Genomic DNA, 20,363 nt, shown 5'->3' with positions numbered 1-20,363 from the left:
TGGCTGCCAGGGGGAGATCTGGAGCCCACATCAACTCGGAAAGCGGGGCGTGGACTCAGAGAGACCAGTGGAGAGGAGACGGTGGTGGTTCTGGGGAGGGGGGAAAAAAGGAAAAACGAACTCCTCAAGATCCCAACTGGTAAGACTTTCGACACTTCCTCTCAATTTACGCAGTAATGCTTCATATTTTGTTTATGCTGAAAGTTTTGTGGTGGGTTTAATTCGTTATAAAGCAACAAGGGGTTATGATTCAGAGGGGCCAGCCCATCCGAGCCAACGTAGAAAGAAAAAGCAAGGAGGAAATGTTGGAAAGTCCAACTATTTGTTGACTTCACAATACATTTATTTCTTCCTCTTTCAACTGAAGATAATAGCTCATGGTTGGTTTAAAATATAGGAATTCCAGAATCTATGGCTATGAGATTGATATGATTGAACTTCAAGTTCAGCTCAAACGATTTTCTTCTCTATTTACTTGTAAAAAAAACAAAAACGTGGTGCTTTTCTTGAAGAGAAAAGTGCGCCTAAGGAATTCTCAAACCCTTTTACAGACTCTATGTCCCTGCTTCTTAAAGAGACTGAGAGAACAAACAGCCACTCTACAACACAAGCATGGATGACATCTTCACACAGTGTCGAGAAGGGAACTCAGTGGCTGTCCGTCTGTGGCTGGACAACACAGAGAATGACCTCAACTTAGGGTAGGTTCCTATGTCAGTCCCTAATCTTTGCATTGTGAGGGATTTCTGGTCCATCTGGATGCTGGAATTCATCTGTGAAGTTTGTGCAATGACAGGTAAACACATGTCTTGCAAAAACTGGTGGTCTTTTCATAGGATGGGCAAGAACGTGCATGTCAACATGCACAGCGATTGTTGTTAAAAATACACACATAGTTTACATGGTGGGATATTACTGCTGTATTACACAACTTGCTTTGTTTGTTTTTTTTACTGGTAATGTTGCTAAACTTAACTCATCTGCACAAACAAAACTTTAACTTTCTGATTAAAGCTAAACAATATGAGAAAAATCATTAAATTTGTGATAACATCAGCTATGATATTTCCAAATTTTCCTCATTTCGTGTTTTTCACCTGTCAGTACGGTCATTCCTTCTCCCTTTTTGAACTTCAGCATCGCTGGCACTTCCATCTATGTTAGATGCAGTTTGACTAAATCCCTCTTGCTGAAAATATTGCTGGTACACAAAGTGTGAGTTTGTTACACCTGGAATAGGGAAGTCCAGAAACACCAGGATTTTGTTGTAGTTAACTACTTTTAGCAATACAAAATAATAATAATTTTATTTTGATTTTAGTCGTTAAAACTAAGTGAACGTGCTCCCCATGTTATTTTTCCCCCCCACAGAACTCTGTTCCCCACTGGTTTGAAAACTATAAAACCCACATCTGCTGATAAATAGCTTTTTTATGAACCACTTTTGCTGCCTTTTTTGTAACCGTGGATACCATATTGGATATTAAAATTGTGATTGCTCAGAGAGCTTTGGCTTGCATCGCTGCTTAGATTTTATGAAGAGTTGAATGGTTGAGAAGTTTCTTTAGCTTACTAAAGGGGAACCTAAAATCCTTGTTTATGGCCCCAACAGATTGCTTCTGTTCACAAATTGTTATCATAGCTCTGTTTATGGGGGTATATATTGGCAATTCTAATTTGTTGAATAACATAGTACATAAAACAGTGCATATTAGTACAATTGTAGGAATCAAAAGTCCCAACTTTTTTATTCTGAATTGTTCAATTCTAAAACTCTTGCCTTTTTTCACATTCTCTTCATCAGAAGGAGTAAGAAAACTTCTTAAATAAAGACTCTGGTTATCTCATTCTTGGACCCGGCCATATATGTACAGTTTGCGGAGCTGCTGGCCAACCACGCAGCAGCCAAGTCCATTTCCTCTTCTTAGCTCCATACAGGGCCAAGCCCATCGCTGACAGAACTTCTTAGGCAGCTCCCCTAGAGTCACACATAAACAAATGAATAAGCAGTCATTATGATGAAGGCCTTCTTTGGCTGTTACTCTAAGGAAGCTCAACTATGTGGCGCGGCCGCCTCTGTCCTGCTCAGAGCACCCAGAGCGCTGAATAAACGCTTTATGTGTTGTTGGAATAATAAGTTGGAACCGAAAGAGGCGCCTAAGAGCAGCCAGCGAAGCATTAAATAACTACTCTGCCTCTAGAACCGAGTGACACAGGAAAACACATGAAAAAAAGGCAGACTTAGAAGGAATGTGTAGCTCAGAGTATTTTCCACTCTGTCATTCTTGCATTTTTTTTCCCCCTTGTTACTTTTTTTAGCCCACAGGGTGGTTTAGTCTATGAGTTGTCTGTCCACAGTGCTGCTACATCAGGTCTGACAGAGAATGAACCTCTCTGCTCTTTCACTTCAGTGTGAGCTGAAAGACCCCCTCGAAGTTTATTGTTAAACTAACAGCAGAGTTTGTGGCTTCGCAGGGCATTGTGAGAAACCCCAGCAGCCAGGAGACTCTGGGTTAGTCGGTGTAATGAGCTGACCCGTTGGGCCCACAGTGGAGGTGACAGCCTGGCTCCTCGCAGACTGGAAGTGGTCATGTATACACCGTGACTGTGTGCGTCCTTGGACATGTTAGCAGGCATTCCAGCCTGTGTAGAAGTATTTATCACCGGGCCAATCATCAGATGGGAAGAGGCTGCAGGCACAGAGAGGAAGCATGTGCTGAAATCTAAATAAAGATTAGTAGGAGGTGGGTGCGTGAACCTGTGCCAAAGAGCAAACCTCACAGAGAATGTTTTGTTAGCAGGACGCTCCATAAGATATAGTCTACCTTTTCATTTTAGCCATATTCAGGATATTATACGTATTAAAAATACATCCAGGAAGGCTTTTATACTTAATTTCCCTGGCACCATCTAGGTATGATTATTGCCAAAAGAATCTGTCTGACAACTTGAAGTAAGCAACATATAATTCCTCGTTCTTACACAGTCATCAATGTTATTATGGTTTTGTTAAAATGTGTTTACTACAGGCTGAAGGCTGAATGTAATTTACTCAGCATCAAGTTAGCAGTAAAAATATATTTATAAAAATTAATTCTCTTGTCTATTAGAGAATAGACAATATATAATATATAGACAATATATAATTTTGTTTTATATAAATTTAAACCAAAATTATGTTATTATTATTATTATTATTATTATTTGTCACCTGAAATACTGTGTTTAAAGCATAAGTTCCCATCTGAATAGCTAAAAAAAATTTAATTACAATTCTGCAATGGTCTAGTCAAAATCTTGACTTAAATCTGATTGAGATGCTGTGGCGTGACCTTACGCTGTCTGTTCATGCTGGGAAATCCTCCAATATGACTGAATTAAAACAGTTCTGCAGAGTGGCCAAATATTCACCACAGCGATGTGAAAGACTCACTGACAGTTATTACCAATGCTTGATGACCGGTGTTGCTCCTAAGGATGCCACAAAGAGTTATTAGGTTTAGGGAGCAAATACTTTTTCATATAGGGTCAAGTTAGTACACATATTTTCTCACAGTATTTTTACAGCAGTGACATTTGAAGAAATACATATCAAAATCTTAGGAAGAGCTTAGAGGTAAAAATTTTTGGGATGTAGAGCTGTGCTTTTAAGGGCTGATTCTGGTTGGTATGTGGGGTGTCTTGCTTTCAGCTTGTTCCACAACAAGTGAAGCATATTTCAATTAAGATGAGAGCAAAAGACAAGTTCAGGCATAGAAGCATGTGCTTTTTTTTTTTTTACCTAAAAGGAAAAACAACATTTTTTGTTCTTTTTTTAGGCCACTTACTAATACAGTACAATCACATTTGAGAGAGCAGTGTTTCTCGTTTTCCATGCATCAGAACTCACAATGCTACTTCTGTCTTCTTCCACATCATTAGTAAATATTTAATATGATCATCCCACCACAATGCCTTTGCTTTGGGAGACGTCTTTTCAAAAAAATTACCTTTTTGAAGTTTTCTTTGTACTCGTCTGTTTTTCTGCTAGACGTTGATCTGTTTAAGTTTTGCCAGAGTATTGCTCTGCTCTTTAAAAGGAGACAGTCAAATTTATTCCTATTATTTTTAATATTTTTAAAGTTATTACATTATTTACACTTGTGAGGTGAGGTGAACCTTGATGATTTTTTCTCTTCATTATGGTAGACTGGAATGATCATATGTCTGTCTGAAAGTGTTATTTTCCCTCTTGTAAAAGTTCAGAACTTCTTATCTCTTTATCTGCGAAAGCATTAACCTTTCATATACCTAATTTATTTTAAAAATTAGTTGTTCCTACTACTCATTTGGAAATGTCACTACCTGAATGGAGACTCTCTCCATACTGCAGTAAGCGTTTTACTTGCGTCTCTTTGTGTTTGGATGTTTTGATGACCAGATAAATGTAAAGATGCGGCATCCCGACTCCATTTCCTCTCATATTTTCCATTTGTCTTGTGTGTTAGAGACGACCATGGCTTCAGCCCCCTCCACTGGGCATGCAGGGAAGGGAGGAGTGGCGTTGTTGACATGCTCATCATGAGAGGGGCTCGAATCAACGTGATGAACCGTGGAGATGACACACCTCTACATCTGGCTGCAAGCCACGGACACAGGGACATTGTGGCTAAGGTTCGCTTTCTTAAACAGCTTATATGCTGATATGCTCTCTCTCTCTCATGTGTTTTTGTTGCTCTGTTTTATGATGACAGCTGATTCAGTGCAAAGCGGACCCCAATACAGTCAACGAGCACGGGAACACCCCGCTGCACTACGCCTGCTTCTGGGGCCACGATGAAGTTGCAGAGGTGCATCACTGCACACCAACACACACTTTTCACATCTCTTTTTGGATTCCATCTGTTGGTGAAAAACCGCCCTCTTCTGGGCAGAAACTGCTACTGCAGCAAGACCTGTTTCCTTTATCAGTATATTCTTAATTTTGTTGTAATTCTAGGGTTGTATCTCTTTTTAGGACTTGGTAACCCATGGTGCCCAGGTGTGTATATGTAACAGGTATGGGCAGACACCTCTGGATAAGGCCAAGCCTCACCTAAAACAGCTGCTGCAAGGTCAGAATTTTTTATTTATAGACTTTTAAACATTGCAGCAGATTTTCACTAAGATAAAGAAACTTTAAAGGCAAATTAAGAACATTACGCTTATATTTTAAATGTTTTATTTTTTGCTTATTTTAGAAAAGGCAGAGAAAATGGGCCAGAACATGGCCAAAATCCCATACAAGGAAACGTTCTGGAAGGGTACAATGAGAACGCGACCCCGTGAGTAGGATTTGTCTAATAAAATAAGATCAAAATATGATGCAAAATTAGGATTCATGCTTTTTTTATTCATGTTTTTCATCTCACAGGTAATGGCACCCTCAATAAGCAAGCCGGTATTGATTTTAAGCAGCTCTCGCTTCTGGCAAAGATCAATGAGAACCAGTCCGGAGAGGTCAGCTGCTTTTAATGCTGATTGACAGTATTTTTTTATTTTTTTTTAGCTCCTCCGGCTGATCACTGGAGTGTGTGCTCTTCTTTTAGTTGTGGCAGGGCCGGTGGCAAGGGGATGAGATTGTGGTGAAGGTGCTGCACGTGAGAGACTGGACCACCAGGAAGAGCAGAGACTTTAACGAGGAGCATCCCAAACTCAGGTTATTTATCGTACAACTAGACTGTTGGTGTTTATTATCAGATAAATTTATGGTCACAAGTTTACATACAGTACACCGGCCATTCATTTTCAATTAATCTAGGAATTTTAATTATTTGCTTGAACAGTCGCAAACAACAAAAACAAAATGACTTCAGTCATTTTTGAATTGGTTGCACAAGTGTGAATTTGTGCAAATTCCAGTGTGGTTTTCTCTATTTCACATATGGCCAGAATTATACATACAGATTCAAATATATAGCAGAGAAACTACACACCAGTAAGCCAAACCAATCATCCTGGGTTTGTTCACTCCTCTTGGCAGAATTGGTAAGCGTTTATTTTAAACTTAAACTACAAAAAAGTTAAAATGTTATATGGTCAAATGAGACAAAGTTTAAACGGTAGTTGTGATTGAGAGACATGATAGTGGTTTCAAACCTAAGAATGCTTCTCCAACTGTCAAGCACAATGGTGGTAATATGATGCTGTGGTGCTATTTCATTGAATGGAATAAAAAAGAAGGAAGACTTCATCAAATTCTTGAATATCACCTGAAATCAACACTTAGAAGATCAAAACCTCAACATAGTTGTATGTTCCAGTTGGACAATCACCCCAAACACACATCTAGATGGATTTTGGAATGGATAAAGCAGGATGACATTAAACCATTGGAAACTGTAAGGACTAGGCATAAAAGGCAGATCTGTGACACTACATGACATTTAACCAGTTTGGATGAATATTTGCATTTGAACAATAAAGCTTGTGTACAAAAATCTAGTTTAGAAAAATAATTGAACTTGCCTGTTTTGTAATTATTCCACTTTGTAAGAACAAAATCAGTAATGGAAGAAAATAAATGTTATATTTATGGTGAATAATGAATGAATGTAAATCTATGAAAGGAAAAGTATGCATACAAAATGTGGAGGGTGTGAACATTTGAACTCACAATCATGTTTATGTAAAAACGGTTTTATTTGGAGTCAGTGGTCGACGTTCACTCCAGTTCAGTTGCAGAATGTTTGTGCAACAAAAAAAGGCTAAACACACATCTTTGACACTTTCTTTGACCTCACTAATTGTGATGTCTGGATTTCTTTTGTGCGTTTTTTGCATGGATTTGTTATCATGACATTTAAACATAACTTAAACTTTTAGTGTGCTGACACTAAACCATTCTGACTCAGCTTGCTCAACCCCGAAACACGTCTATAAACCATATTCTCGGCTGTTTGTGCGGCTTGCTTGCATCTGAAAGCAAAGAACACTGCATTCAATTAGCAATGCATAACATAAAATGCATGTTTTACTTTTCACCATCCGGACTGGGTTTAATCAGCGTTTCCCATCTTTGAGACTCATTAGGCTGTAAGGAAAAAAAAAAAAACAGAACAAAAATGAGAGAAGCCTTTAAACTAACCAAGTCAAAGAAACCCCACTGGAGAGACTGAGTAGCGCAGCTGTGTTCTTACTTTAATGTGAGCTTCAGTTCTTTTGCTTTCTTTTGAGAACTTATGTTTAAATAAAAGCACTTTGGCTTAACTTGGGTAGATATTGCAAAAAATGAAAGTGTTTCTGCTAATGAGGTGTAAAACTTAACTTAAAAGGACTCCAGATCATACAAGCGTACTGTTAAATATATCTTTTACAGTTTTGTTCTTATTTCCTTGAGTGAAGTATAATTTTATGTTAACACAGCAGAGTGGAGTTTTAGCTGTTTGTTTCTCTTTTTACCATTACAGAATCTTTTCTCATCCAAATATTCTGCCTGTCCTTGGGGCATGTCAGTCCCCTCCCTCTCCTCATCCGATCATCATCGCCCACTACATGCCATACGGATCTCTGTACACCATCCTCCATCAGGGCACAAGTAAGTCATTTGTTTTTACGTGCAAGTACATAAAAGGAAATTTGCTGTCTTAATTTTCTCAGGTTATAAAACCTCTGCTCAGATTAGCTGGAACACAGTTCAAACCAAACTATTTTCTTACATTTGCATATATCCATCCATCCATCCATTTTCTGTTCACCCTTTGTCCCTAATGGGGTCGGGAGGGTTGCTGGTGCCTATCTCCAGCTACGTTCCGGGCGAGAGGCGGGGTTCACCCTGGACAGGTCGCCAGTCTGTCGCAGGGCAACACAAAGACATACAGGACAAACAACCATTCACACACACTCACTCACCCCTAGGGAGAATTTAGATAGACCAATTAACCTAACAGTCATGTTTTTGGACTGTGGGAGGAAGCCGGAGTACCCGGAGAGAACCCACGCATGCACAGGGAGAACATGCAAACTCCATGCAGAAAGACCCCGGACGGAAATCGAACCCAGGACCTTCTTGCTGCAAGGCAACAGTGCTACCAACTGAGCCACTGTGCAGCCATTTGCATATAAACAAGTATTAATTTCTTCAAAGTGTTTATGTATTTTAGTAGTGAACATAAACATATAAAAGGGAAACAAGATTATTCAAAAAGTGAAACTAGACAATCATGTGGAAGACTGATGACTTGAGCGGTGTCTAGTAGACAGTCATTGACAGTATCCACAAGAAGGGTAAGGCACAAAAAGTCACTGCTAACGAAGCTGTCTGCTCACAGGGTGCTCTGTTCATGCACATTTTAAAAAAGTTGAGTGGAAGGAAAATCTGTGGTAGAAAAAAAGTGCACAAACAACAGTGATAACCCTACATTCAAATCGGGGTGAGCGCTTCAAGAGCCAGCACACACAAATATTCTGGATACAGGTTATTCCTCATCCGGGGCACCAACAGGACTTTATCAGACAGTATGCACAACACCATCACTGCACCTGACCCATATGAACACAACCACATCCCCAACATGCATCCCCAAACAAGCACAAGCCTAACTTCCACAAATACAGGGCACATGAGCATGATGCACTTGCCACAGAGAAACAGTGTACCTAATCAACACAAGGCCCAACATGCACAATGACGCACACACACTTACATGCCTGCATAGCCTATTTTTTTGTAGAAATAATACAGACAGGAATGAAAAAGCCTACCCACTGGAGGAGGAAGACGGAAATTTCCAGTGAAGCGACTTTTGCTTGATTTCCACTTTTTTTTTTTTCTTTGCAAACGTTTTGACTAGACTGAGCTGTTTAAGAATCTGCTTACTCATTTTTTGCTAGCTTCACTGCACAGTCACATTTCGCTTACAGAACGAGCACCAAGCCACCAAATAAACAAAAGTAAACTAACCAATAAAATTCAGGTTTAAGATGTACATGTGCCCACTAAAACCCCACAGAAGCACACAGATGTGCAGGACCGTTTGACACAAAGACATATATATTTTTGTCCCACAATTTTGTTAATAGTCAAAGAGAAAAATAATAAAAAGTCAAATAACAATATATAATTTTTTTTATACTCAAAGGAAAGCTCAAGGTGCGCACAGTACAGCTGCTGTTCGTCTTGTCAATTTATTGAGATACATCTACATACAAATATAACCCTGTTTGCATACACATTACTGACATCCATAACATTTGAATATCAATTTTATTGTTAGTTACTTAGTTTGTTGTTTTACATTTTGTCCCTCGCCTTGTCTTCATCAGCTCTGGTGGTTGACCAAAGCCAAGCGGTCAAGTTTGCCCTGGACATCGCGAGTGGGATGGCGTTCCTCCACACCTTAGAGCCGATGGTTTCCCGGCTTTACCTCAATAGTAAATATATCATGGTAAGGCACCAGATGTCATATGTTTTTGGGGTCATATGACATGACCCCAAAAACAGTCAACAGCTGATTTTCTATTGCCTCTCTGGCACTTGTCATAATAAGTCAGGAAATGGCTTACATAAAATGACTACTCACCTAAACTTACTTATATCCTCAGTCACAACATTAATCATCAATAACTGAAACTGAAATACAAGACTATTACATTGATTTTGTAAAGAACAGTGTGGGAGGTGAGGAAAAATTAAATATCCAAAACTTTCTATTGAACAACTGAAATAAAAAAGGGGCATTTTGGGATTAGCAGCTCTGCATAAAAAACATTAGTGTAGCTGCTTGCACACATTAAATGCGCTAATAATTGTGGTAGGCACAGTGTATAAGCAAACAGGGGAAATCCTGTGTTGTTTGGCACTTTTATGTATGATGAGTCTTTACCCATTGTGTTTAATTTACAGATTGATGAGGATATGACAGCCAGAATAAGCATGGCAGATGCTAAATTCTCCTTCCAGTGTCCTGGGCGCATGTACTCACCAGCCTGGATGGCCCCTGAAGGTATTTATTCCCCCATTGGATCTTCCCAGACCTGTCTCCTTTCTTTTCCATTAATTTTTCTCATATTCTCCTTCCTACCGCTTTCAGCACTGCAGAAAAAGCCAGAAGACATCAACAGAAGATCTGCTGACATGTGGAGCTTCGCAGTGTTACTATGGGAGCTGGTTACCAGAGAGGTTCCGTTTGCTGATCTCTCAAACATGGAGATAGGGATGAAGGTAGCAACACACCAAATGCTCAAACTCTATATTTTTCAGAGTGCATTGCAAAATTATTTACATCCTCTGAAATATAAAATTTTTTACCTCACAGGAACAACAAACTTCCTTGTTTTTCAATGAGACATTTATACAAACACAAACTAGAGCATAATTGTGAAGCTGAAAAAATGCTACGTTGTCTTTAAAATGTTCTTTTATCTGTAGAAAGCGTTCGGTGTTTCATCAGCTGTATTGGGCTTGTCTGAATCAATATTGGCTTCTTATAGAATTGCCCCGTATTTAGCTTCAGCCAACTTCCAATAAACTCTGACTATTATTGCTGAAGAAAAACATCCAACACCTTGATTCTGCCACCCTGAGTTTGGTTCTGGGGATTGTTCTGCCACACATAGTGTAACAAGATGTTAAAAGTTTTGTGACAAGTGTGAAATATTTTTGCAATGCACTGTACATGACACTTAAACAGCACATAATTTTCCTCCCACTGCTCAGATTGCTCTGGAGGGACTCCGGCCAACCATTCCACCAGGCATCTCTCCTCACATCTGCAAGCTGATGAGGCTCTGCATGAACGAAGACCCAGCCAAGAGGCCCAAGTTTGACATGATTGTTCCCATTTTGGAAAAGATGCAAGACAAGTGATTGTCTTAGAGTCAATGTGTCCAAGACTTTTGTTTTGTTTTATTACCCAACCACTCTTTAGCTTCACTCCAGTCATGTATCTGCTACGCCACTGTAAATAAAGCCACAAACCACTGTAGCTGCACGTATTTTAAACACGTAATGCTTGTTTTGTGCAAGTTAATTTGAAGTTTATGTGTTACTTTGCCTGTGTTGTTCTTATATAATCACTCAAATGTTCTTGTTGGAATGTTGAAAATTGTATCTGCAGTGTGAATTACATTTAAGTGATTCACAAGACAGAAGCTGATCCAAAGAAATGTGTATAGAATTATAGCTTTTTATACACGCCTGCTATAGCAGATGAAATAAAATTTTATATTTATGACAAAGACATGTTCTAATGTATTATCTTCCCTTTGCGAAGCACTTAGCACTGTAAGAAGAAATACAGTAGAGTAGATTTCTCATCTACTGTAAATTTTGCAATGGCCTTTTGTTGTCAGATTTCATTACATTTGAGGAAATGATTCTTTGAACCATGGTGTCATTTTGCTAAATTGGCAAATCTAGCAAATGAAAACACCTATCAATTTTGTTCTCTTAAATATATTATATGCAGTTTTTCTGGTCTGTTATAGTCTTTTACCTTACTGGTGGACCTTTTTAGATTTGGGAACGTTAAAACAGACTATTTTTTTGTAAAAATTAATTTAAACATAAAACAACATCAGGGACAAAATGAATGAAAATACGGCATTAAAATTGTTATTTGTGCATGTCTAATTTACCTAATAAACATTGCTATACAAGTAATGAGATCGGAAGACTCATTCATCTTTATGTTTCAAAATAATGTTTAATTTTGAGAACATACTTAAAAGCATGAACTGCAGTTGCATAGCAGTGTTTCTCAACTAATTCTGATTCTCATGGCTTAGTGTCATTCATGTTTTAAATGTCTCTGCCACAGCACCCCTGATTCAAATGAGTGCATTATTTTCTCAATATGCCATCAAGTGCTGCTGAAGAATGCTTATCACCCATTATTTAAGCCAAGTGTATGACAGCAGGAAATTGCCTTAAACATTAAGAACAGTGAGACCTAAGCACCAGGATTGAGATACATTGAATTATCTTTGATGACCAGGACAATGTTTGAATATAGGGAAGGTGGAACATGTAATGAGAGTTCTGATGAGTAGTGCAGATACAACTAAACTTAAACATTTTCTTAATAGCACAAAATGTAGAGCCCTTCTTTGAGATGTTGAATTTGAATAAGTGTTGTGTCAAAAGCAAACAAGCTTCATATGTTTGGAATGTTCTTTTGAAGTCGCAGGAACAATTGATTATTGATCTGCAACATATGCAATAACACGGTTTCTAAATGTTAAAACACCCAGTAAAGAAATTCCTCATATTTTCCATGTAGTTACACTTTACTGGGACCAAAGCTGTTATTCTTATCTACAATGTAGGTAACGATAGGTGTGTGGTTTGATACGGGATCCCACATTTGTGCGGCTTTCTGATTTGCAGTTTGATGTTGCGAGAGAATTAGATTAGAAACAGATTAGAATAACTACAAATATTCTGCAAAATAAAATAAATAAAAAATCCCCATGTCACCAAGGGAGCTCAGTAGAATTATTTCGCATAACATTCTCCCCAGCTATTTGATCAATTAGGAAGAGAAGGAAAAACAAATGACACGTGATCTATCAGCTGACGACCAGACGGTCACGTGACAGCGGGCAGCCTCAGTCGCGAGGACACACACAGTTGCGCATCTGAACAAGCAGATCTGCTCCCAGCTGATCATGTATAAAAGACTTGTCTGACCTGGTCTCAGTTGACTTCCCCGGGGAAGTGGAACTGGAGCTTGGAGTTGCTTTTGTTCACCACACCTGGGAGTCCCTGGAGAAGACAGCGGCACTTTTTCTCTTTTTAGAGGTACTCTATGAGCAATAGTTAGCTCTTAGCTGGCTTTACATTTTTTGTTTGCGGTTGTGAATGACTCATATCGCTTTAGCAAGTTTGAATGTCAGACTGGTGTCATTTCCTTGAAGCAGCAAGTCTCCCCTTCTGCATTTGCTTCTTCCAGCACAGACACGCTACCGTCAGAACAATGAGGCTCCCCACACTGCGCCCCTTCCTGGGACTGACGACCTGTACTTTGCTCCTTATGTCGCCGCTGTTCGGGTCCTGTCATCCAGCTCAGTATCAAGCTCAGACCAGGACCGTGTTGGTGGAGCAGTTCGAAACCCACGGACTCGGCTTCCCCTGGAGAAACCTCACCTGTCCCATTTGCAAAGCGATCTTCACCATTCTTGACATCGCACTTCTGGTAAACCTTCTGCCTCTTACTCAAAGTGGAGTAGAAAATCTATATCTGTTATTGTGACACTGAACACTGCAAACAAGTTGCTTTTCTTGCAACACAAACGGAACACCGGGGTTTGAAAAGAGGAACAAAATTGCAATTATACATCTACTTAATGCTGGATGGCACAACCTAACATTTGCAACATGTTGGGTTACGATATTATTTAGTCTTTAAATTGTGGTAAAAATGTAATATATTTAACTAGGTGAAATCTTTTCTTATTGGCAGACTGCTACAGATGGCAATAGACCCTCAGAATATGCTTGAAGGAAGTTAAAACCTCTTTAAACTGATAACTAACTAGCAAAGATTGTGGTGACTGAACAAATGCAACTTTCGGTGGTCTATTTAGCAAGGAAAGTCTTCGTTAACTTATATTATTAAGTTAATCATATTTATGTGAATAAATGGTTCATTAAAAAGTCATATTTGAATTTTAATTAAATACATTCTGCTGCTTGTGTCTGAGCTGGCTCCTGCTTCTGCTTCATCCCTGTAGACACTTTTGCTTGTTTAAAGAGCTGCATATCACTGTCATTTCCAAAGCTTTGCATTTACATCTAAATAGGCTCTGATACCTATTTGGAAACTGATAGGACCGCAAAATAACTAAGAGTGATCTCCTATAGCATTTGAAGTCGTAGCTAAATGTTACGGAAACAACGTACATTGTAACGTACGTAAGAAAACTTTAAATCTTCAGTTCTCAAAATGGATAAGAAATGTCCCACTGATGGGAACAAACTGATGCATGGTCAGTTTGAAACACTTACATACCCGCTGCAACTGTGAGAAGATCAATTAGTACCTGTATTATCGTAGTTGTCCATGATATAGAAATACTGTTGAAGTTTCCACTTATTTGATCTTTGGTGCTAATTATTAAGTTTACAAATCAATATTAGGCATTGTTACATAATCACACAATATACATTTATGCCTAGATATTAGTCCACACACACAACAACACACATAAAACAAGTTCACCAAGATTGCAGAACAACTTTCACTCCAGTGATCCGTACACTCTAAATAACTTCCCAATGAACTCCTGCTCCTTGCGAAACAGTTTCTGTGTTCTTATTTTTAGAATGAGTTACACAAATTGTTCAAATTCCACCATTAAACACCAATTTAACATCCCAGATAGATGTAGAACAACATTTTTGCTTCATTGTGTGTGTATATTTTTACCTTTTTAGTCTGTACTAAACATAAACTGCTGTCACTTGGCTTTTGTTCTCTGCCTCTACAGTTTTTTTCATTTCCTTAATTAACAAGGAACTTCTAAATATATATGCTGGGTTACTTTAGTTTACCAGTAAAGGTATAATTTGTCCTAAGACATGCATTAGAATTTGTGATTATTAGCCCAAACCAAAGAATTCCCTAAATGCACTATAGATTTGAATAAACTCATTTAAGCTTCACTTATTGTTCAGGAAGTATTTCACATTCAACGTCCTGCTCTAATAGTCTTTTTCTGCTTTATTGCTTCTATTAGAGCAGTGCAAACGAAGAGCGGGTGGCACATGCAGTCAGCGAGGCATGCATCCGTTTGCATCTGGCTGATGAGCAGGTGTGCCGCAACATAACCGAGCTGTTCAGGGACGACTTCATCAGGGCCTTGCAGCAGTCTGTGCTGTGGCCCACCGAAGCATGTGCGGTATTGGTGGGGCCTTCGTGTGGCACATTTGACATTTATGCACCGTGGAACATCACTTTGCCAAAGGTTCCTAAGCCTCCTGTTACACCACCCTCACCTCCTAAACCTGGCTCTCCACAGAGTAGGGTGCTGTTTCTCACAGATATCCACTGGGACAAGGTGAGTGTGTGCAGAATTTAAAAAGTCTAAGTATGATTGGGTTCGATCTTTTCGTGGTCAGTAAAGGGTTCCAGTATCAGTGAAAAATAACGTACAGTACGGCAAAGAAAAGTCTTGAGACACGTCTGCAGTTTACGTTTAAAATCTCTTTGCTGACAGGAATATGAAACTGGCAGCGCTGCTGACTGCAAGGAGCCTCTCTGTTGTCGGGCAGACTCAGGTGTTCCCAAATGGAAGCGGAGAGGGGCTGGTTACTGGGGAACCTACAGCAAGTGTGACCTGCCTCTACGCACGGTGGAGAACCTCCTGGAAAATGCTGCTAAAGTCGGACCTTGGGACTGGGTCTACTGGACTGGAGACATACCAGCACACAATGTCTGGTCTCAGACCAGAAACCAGCAGCTGACAGAGCTCACAGTCATCTCCAAACTCATCCACAAGTAAATATTGCTCAGAGTTCACACACTCTAAAACGATGTTAAGACATTCAACTATAGGCATAGGCTTTTGCTGTGTGTAGTTTCACTGCCAGATATAACTGTGTCTGTGTAAGCTACATTCCTCTTCTCCTTCCTATAACTACTAGCTAAATCAGTGTTGCTTTGAATTGAATCCAGTGACTCCTGCAGCTTCGATGAATTAACATGCTCCAAACCCTTGGCTTAAAAGCATTAGTCTCAGATTGCAGCATAGCAAAACCTTGTATAAATATATCATGATAATTATTCCACAGTCGTGTTCAGACACCACAAAAGAGACTGGGATGAAATTCTGCCCTTTCAAGAATAATAGCTATGATTTTAGCAATAGAATTATGCCCAATTATTCTTGTACGGCGTACAAGAATTCCCCTGACGTATGAGGAAATATGCAACATTAAAAGGTGCGTGATAAATTAAGCCACTGTTAAAACCCCCCCAAAACCTGACAGTCAACATTCTGCATCGGTTGTTTTTAGTTGTGCCTCGTGATTTAAAAAAGGCTGTAAAACAATCCTGCTGAAATAGTTTAGTCAAAGAAAGAGTTTGAGTGGAGGATGGCAAAGGCATCCTCCACTCATCCTCACGATTTTAAATCTGTTGGCATAATTTGCCGTTATTTAGAGAGGGGTTAAAACTGAAATGTTTAATGCTGAGAAAATTCAACTAACTTCAAGTGCTTACCGCACTTCCTCCATAAAACTTCATGCAACGGTTCAGGATACGTCAACTATTTTCTTCAACCAGAGCCAATTTGTGAGGTTAATTTCCACCTGGATAATCTGTTGTACTTTGATAGATTAAGTCCAAATGAATGAGGGTAAAGAATGGCCACAAAAAGCTACTTTTTGTTGGAGAAGTTTCAAAAATGTTGCTTTAAATTTACAGAGACAAATTCTTTAGTTTATGAACTTATTACTTATTTACTTAAACGCAATTACAGATTGCTGTGATCACAGCCTTCTGATCTGAACTGATAAATATTCTCTCTTTTTCTACCCAGGTACCTGGGAGCCAATGTGACTGTTTACCCTGCAGTAGGAAACCATGAGAGTACACCAGTGAACAGCTTCCCGCCACCATTCGTCCACGGCAACCGATCCTCTGCCTGGCTCTATGATAAAATGGCAGAGGAATGGGCGCAGTGGTTGCCAGAGCAGGCGTTGAAGACTTTAAGGTTTATGATAGTTTGTTTACTTTCAGTCATGATTTTTATTGTATTTAGAATGTCTGTTTGATAGTATATAGATAAAGCTTCACAAACAAATTTAATAATTTAGCATTGGTTGTTTTTTTAAACAAAGAGCAGCTCTGTTTGCCGTTGCAGTTTCACTGTGTCTGAATGGCACATCTGACCGCATGAAGAGCAGAAGTGGTGACAGCCCTCAGCACGCTGCTCCTCATATAATATGCTAGTATGAGTCTGAATTAAACCCTCCTGTGTTGCTAACAGATATGGAGGGTTCTACACACTAGAGATTCAGCCCGGGCTGAGGGTGGTCTCCCTCAACATGAACTTCTGCGCACGAGAAAACTTCTGGCTGATGGTGAACTCCACTGACCCTGCTAACCAGCTGCAGTGGCTGGTTCAAGTTCTGCAGGCCAGTGAAGACAGAGGAGAGAAGGTTGGTTTCGTCACTTGGTGTTAAAATATGAAGTGTGAAGTGAGTGTGGTTGAAGCTAATCCCTCCTTCGCCCTCTCTTCCTCCCTCCAGTCAGTAGCTTTCTGTCCTGGTCATGCAGGATGTCTGTTATTTTAATTGCGTCTAATTACAGATACTGTAGGGTAATAAACGTTTGAATAGCCAGTACCGTCAGCTTATTTGCTGCTTGTGTTTAGGTGCATATCATTGGTCATATTCCACCTGGCCTGTGTCTTGGCAGCTGGAGCTGGAACTACTATCACATCGTCAACAGGTAGCTGCTGTTATAATTTACATTGTCAGTGAAATGTATAGTGGTGAAAAAACAGATGCTGTTACACCTTGGGTTTGGAGTGGTCTACCTTTATATTGCTGAGAGGACATTGAAGTTCAACAGATTTTTTTTTTTTAATTGTCAGTGATATATTGCAGATTTCTAATACCAGGAGGCATTGCTAATAAAATTACTACAAGCATCTGTTTCCACTTCCTCTGTTTGTACATTCTAAGACTGTCATTGTACTGTAGTTTTGTATCTGAGTGACTATTGGAGGTGCCAGAGTTTTGCTGTTTTAACAAAAATGTCTTGTTTTCAGATATGAAAGCACAATTACTGGGCAGTTTTTTGGGCATACCCATCTGGACGAGTTTCAAATGTTTTACGATGAGGAAACCATGACCCGGCCTTTAGGAGTGGCTTTCATTGCCCCCAGTGCCACCACTTATGTCAATCTTAATCCAGGTGAGTCGGTGAACCAGCTGAGTGACCTAACATTATTTTGAGGTGTATTTTCACTAAATCAAAGTCCATGGATAAAATTTTCTCCAGAAAACAGCCATGATAGGGAGGTGCCATATTGTTGTAGATCTCAATCTAGTGGTTTTACTAGGAATATTTAATGAAGCATAAAGTTCTGCTTCCAGTGTGTGTGGGGGTAAACACTCCTCAAGGCAATATTTAGGAGATTTTTACTGGTAACATTAGAATTTTTTTCACATTTTTGTTAAGATACACAACAGTTTTTGTTTTTTTAAACAGAAACACAAATTGTTAAGAGGAAGTTTCCAACTAATTTGTTACAGCTTACTCCGTTCCATAAAGAGAGGAGTGACTTTTTTTTATTATTTAACAGCACTACTACTACGACAGAATGAGTTTTATTGCTGAAAATTCCAGCTGCTTGATTTTATAGTCAGGCGCACCAAGCTTAGCAGCAGAATAAGTCGTCAGTATGTGTACTGCTGCAATAGGATTTACTATTAGAATCAACAAGTGTAATTTCCATAAGTATCTCTGTGTGATGCACAACAATGGGCACACAGGAATTAAGGGTAAAATCAGAAGGCAAGGACAGTGAGTTGTGTTTTCTATGATAGATTTTGCTATGCTGAGAGCTACTTTAAGCCCAGAGGGTGTTTTTGGTTTTTACACAGAAATAAAAATATTTTATTTTGTTGTGATTCTGTGGTGCTTTTCTAAATAAAAGTAAACCACATATTAAACTTCACCTCATTTTCAGGGTACCGCATCTATTATGTCGATGGAAATTACAAAAACAGCTCTCGGCTTGTGCTTGACCATGAAACCTACATCCTCAACCTCACAGAGGCAAATCACGACGCAAAGTCACCAGACAATCCAGAGCAGAACCCCAAATGGAGCCTCCTGTACCGGGCCACTGAAGCTTACGGCCTTTCCAGTCTGTTCCCGTCTGATTACAACACACTGCTGCGAACCTTTATCAACGACGACCGCACCTTCCAGAAGTTCTGGTACCTCAGACATAAAGGACATGTATCAGAGTCCTGCAGAGAGGCATGCAAAACCACAATGCTCTGCTTTTTGCGAAGTGGACGCTCTGACGAGCTGGACGAGTGTGACCATCTCAATGGTTTTGCAGGAAACTTGGCTCGGGCTGCAAGAAAAACTCTTTGTTGACCTGATGGAGGCTAGATTTTTAAACTAGATCAGGAGTGGATAGCAACATGACCAAATATGAGCCAAAACAGGTGTTGCAAAATAATTAATAACAATTGCACACATTTTAAAAGTTAAGCTAATATTCCATTTTGGAAATCCTATAAGAGTGCTGTTTTCAATCAGCCCCTTAGCCAAGTTGAAATTAGGCTTTTAGTTCAAGATTGTTAAGGAGGATGTCTGGATTTACTGAATATTCAGATGCACCCATTATGCAAAGTCTGCATAATAACACCCTGAAACATTTTTTGTTACTTGAAATGGACAAAGCAGTTGCATTACTGTACTGCGATTATTGTTCTAGCTGTTCAAATGAAATGGGTGCCTTTTATCAGGGAATGAGTAAACATGCTAATAATTTGCTGCTGTACAGCTGCTTAAATTTTTTTACATTTCCTCGTATTTTCTTTTCAGAGTGTGAGATGCAGCTGAGAAAGCCTGCATACAAACTGAGGATGGGACATTGTAGCAGTATTAGCATTACCTAAGATTTAAGGATTGTAAAAAGGCTTTTAAGTCCGACACTGGCAAATACAGATTAAACTTTTGTAATTTTCAGTTTTGTGTTACAAAGCCGTCCATAATTTTAACATTATTTTGTTTGTTTCCTTAGCTTGCACTTTATTTGATTAGAAAAAATTCTAATGAATCAATGCAAGGACATGTCTTCTTTTCAGAACTGGCTTAATGTGAGAATATCTAGCAATTATGATACAATTTGAAAAACAAGCCAAAAACATGCTTGTCTGCATGACTGCAAAAATAAATCTTTGGTCTACGGTTTACTTTGTGTTAATGCAAGTTAATACCTCCATATTTACTTCTAAAGGTCATAATCATGAAGATCAAGTTTTAGGGGTTTAGTTTTATGTAAATGTATAACAAAAGTACAAACCAGCTATTTGTATTCTCTGCGTCTTCACCGAAATTAAAAGAATGCCCTTGAACACACTGAAATTCTTATTGGCTCATTCATGATTTGGTCATCAACAGTTCCCCCACAATAAAAATGTTATGGTTGATTTTGGAATTAACATACACTGTAGATCAACACCAGCAGATGGCATGGCCTCCTATATGATCATTGACAATAGAAACAAGTTGCTTGAATTTTGTGCCTCTCCACTTGAGTCTGAAAGTTTGATTTCCAAGTTTGATGCAGATCTAGTTTTTAGTAAAAATTGGTGGCTAAAACTTTGAGCCACGCTCAAATCCTTTATTCATCAAGAACTATTGTGAAAACAT

The 20,363-nt window shown here is 39.1% G+C and overlaps 2 protein-coding genes across 3 annotated transcripts; both read left to right on the top strand.

The window, feature by feature from the left end:
- Positions 1-31: 31 nt before the first annotated feature.
- On the top strand, positions 32-11,196 carry LOC102231522 (integrin-linked protein kinase-like). 2 transcript variants are annotated; one of them, XM_023341662.1, is made up of 13 exons: positions 32-139; positions 552-701; positions 4,488-4,653; positions 4,734-4,829; positions 4,997-5,093; positions 5,220-5,303; positions 5,393-5,478; positions 5,568-5,677; positions 7,428-7,555; positions 9,283-9,404; positions 9,863-9,962; positions 10,050-10,180; positions 10,676-11,196. In XM_023341662.1, exons 2-13 carry the CDS (start codon positions 613-615, stop codon positions 10,823-10,825), a joined length of 1,359 nt encoding a protein of 452 aa, XP_023197430.1. In that variant the 5' UTR covers positions 32-139; positions 552-612; the 3' UTR covers positions 10,826-11,196. The 2 variants fall into 2 exon arrangements, with proteins under 2 accessions (XP_023197430.1, XP_005807118.1); XM_005807061.3 differs by having other exon boundaries at positions 59-139; positions 576-701; positions 10,676-10,843.
- A 1,365-nt stretch (positions 11,197-12,561) lies between these two features.
- smpd1 (sphingomyelin phosphodiesterase 1) lies at positions 12,562-20,075 on the top strand. Its single transcript, XM_005807095.2, has 9 exons — positions 12,562-12,760; positions 12,912-13,154; positions 14,698-15,018; positions 15,178-15,458; positions 16,501-16,674; positions 16,951-17,122; positions 17,338-17,414; positions 17,737-17,882; positions 18,661-20,075. The coding sequence occupies exons 2-9, from the start codon at positions 12,936-12,938 to the stop codon at positions 19,077-19,079; spliced, it is 1,809 nt and encodes a 602-aa protein (XP_005807152.1). The 5' UTR covers positions 12,562-12,760; positions 12,912-12,935; the 3' UTR covers positions 19,080-20,075.
- The last annotated feature ends 288 nt before the right edge of the window (positions 20,076-20,363 follow it).

Source organism: Xiphophorus maculatus, chromosome 11 (assembly GCF_002775205.1).
Source record: "Xiphophorus maculatus strain JP 163 A chromosome 11, X_maculatus-5.0-male, whole genome shotgun sequence".
NCBI classification, from domain to species: Eukaryota; Metazoa; Chordata; class Actinopteri; order Cyprinodontiformes; family Poeciliidae; genus Xiphophorus; species Xiphophorus maculatus.
The sequence above is the reverse complement of the archived record's forward strand: the minus strand, read 5'-3'. Positions and strand labels throughout refer to the sequence as shown.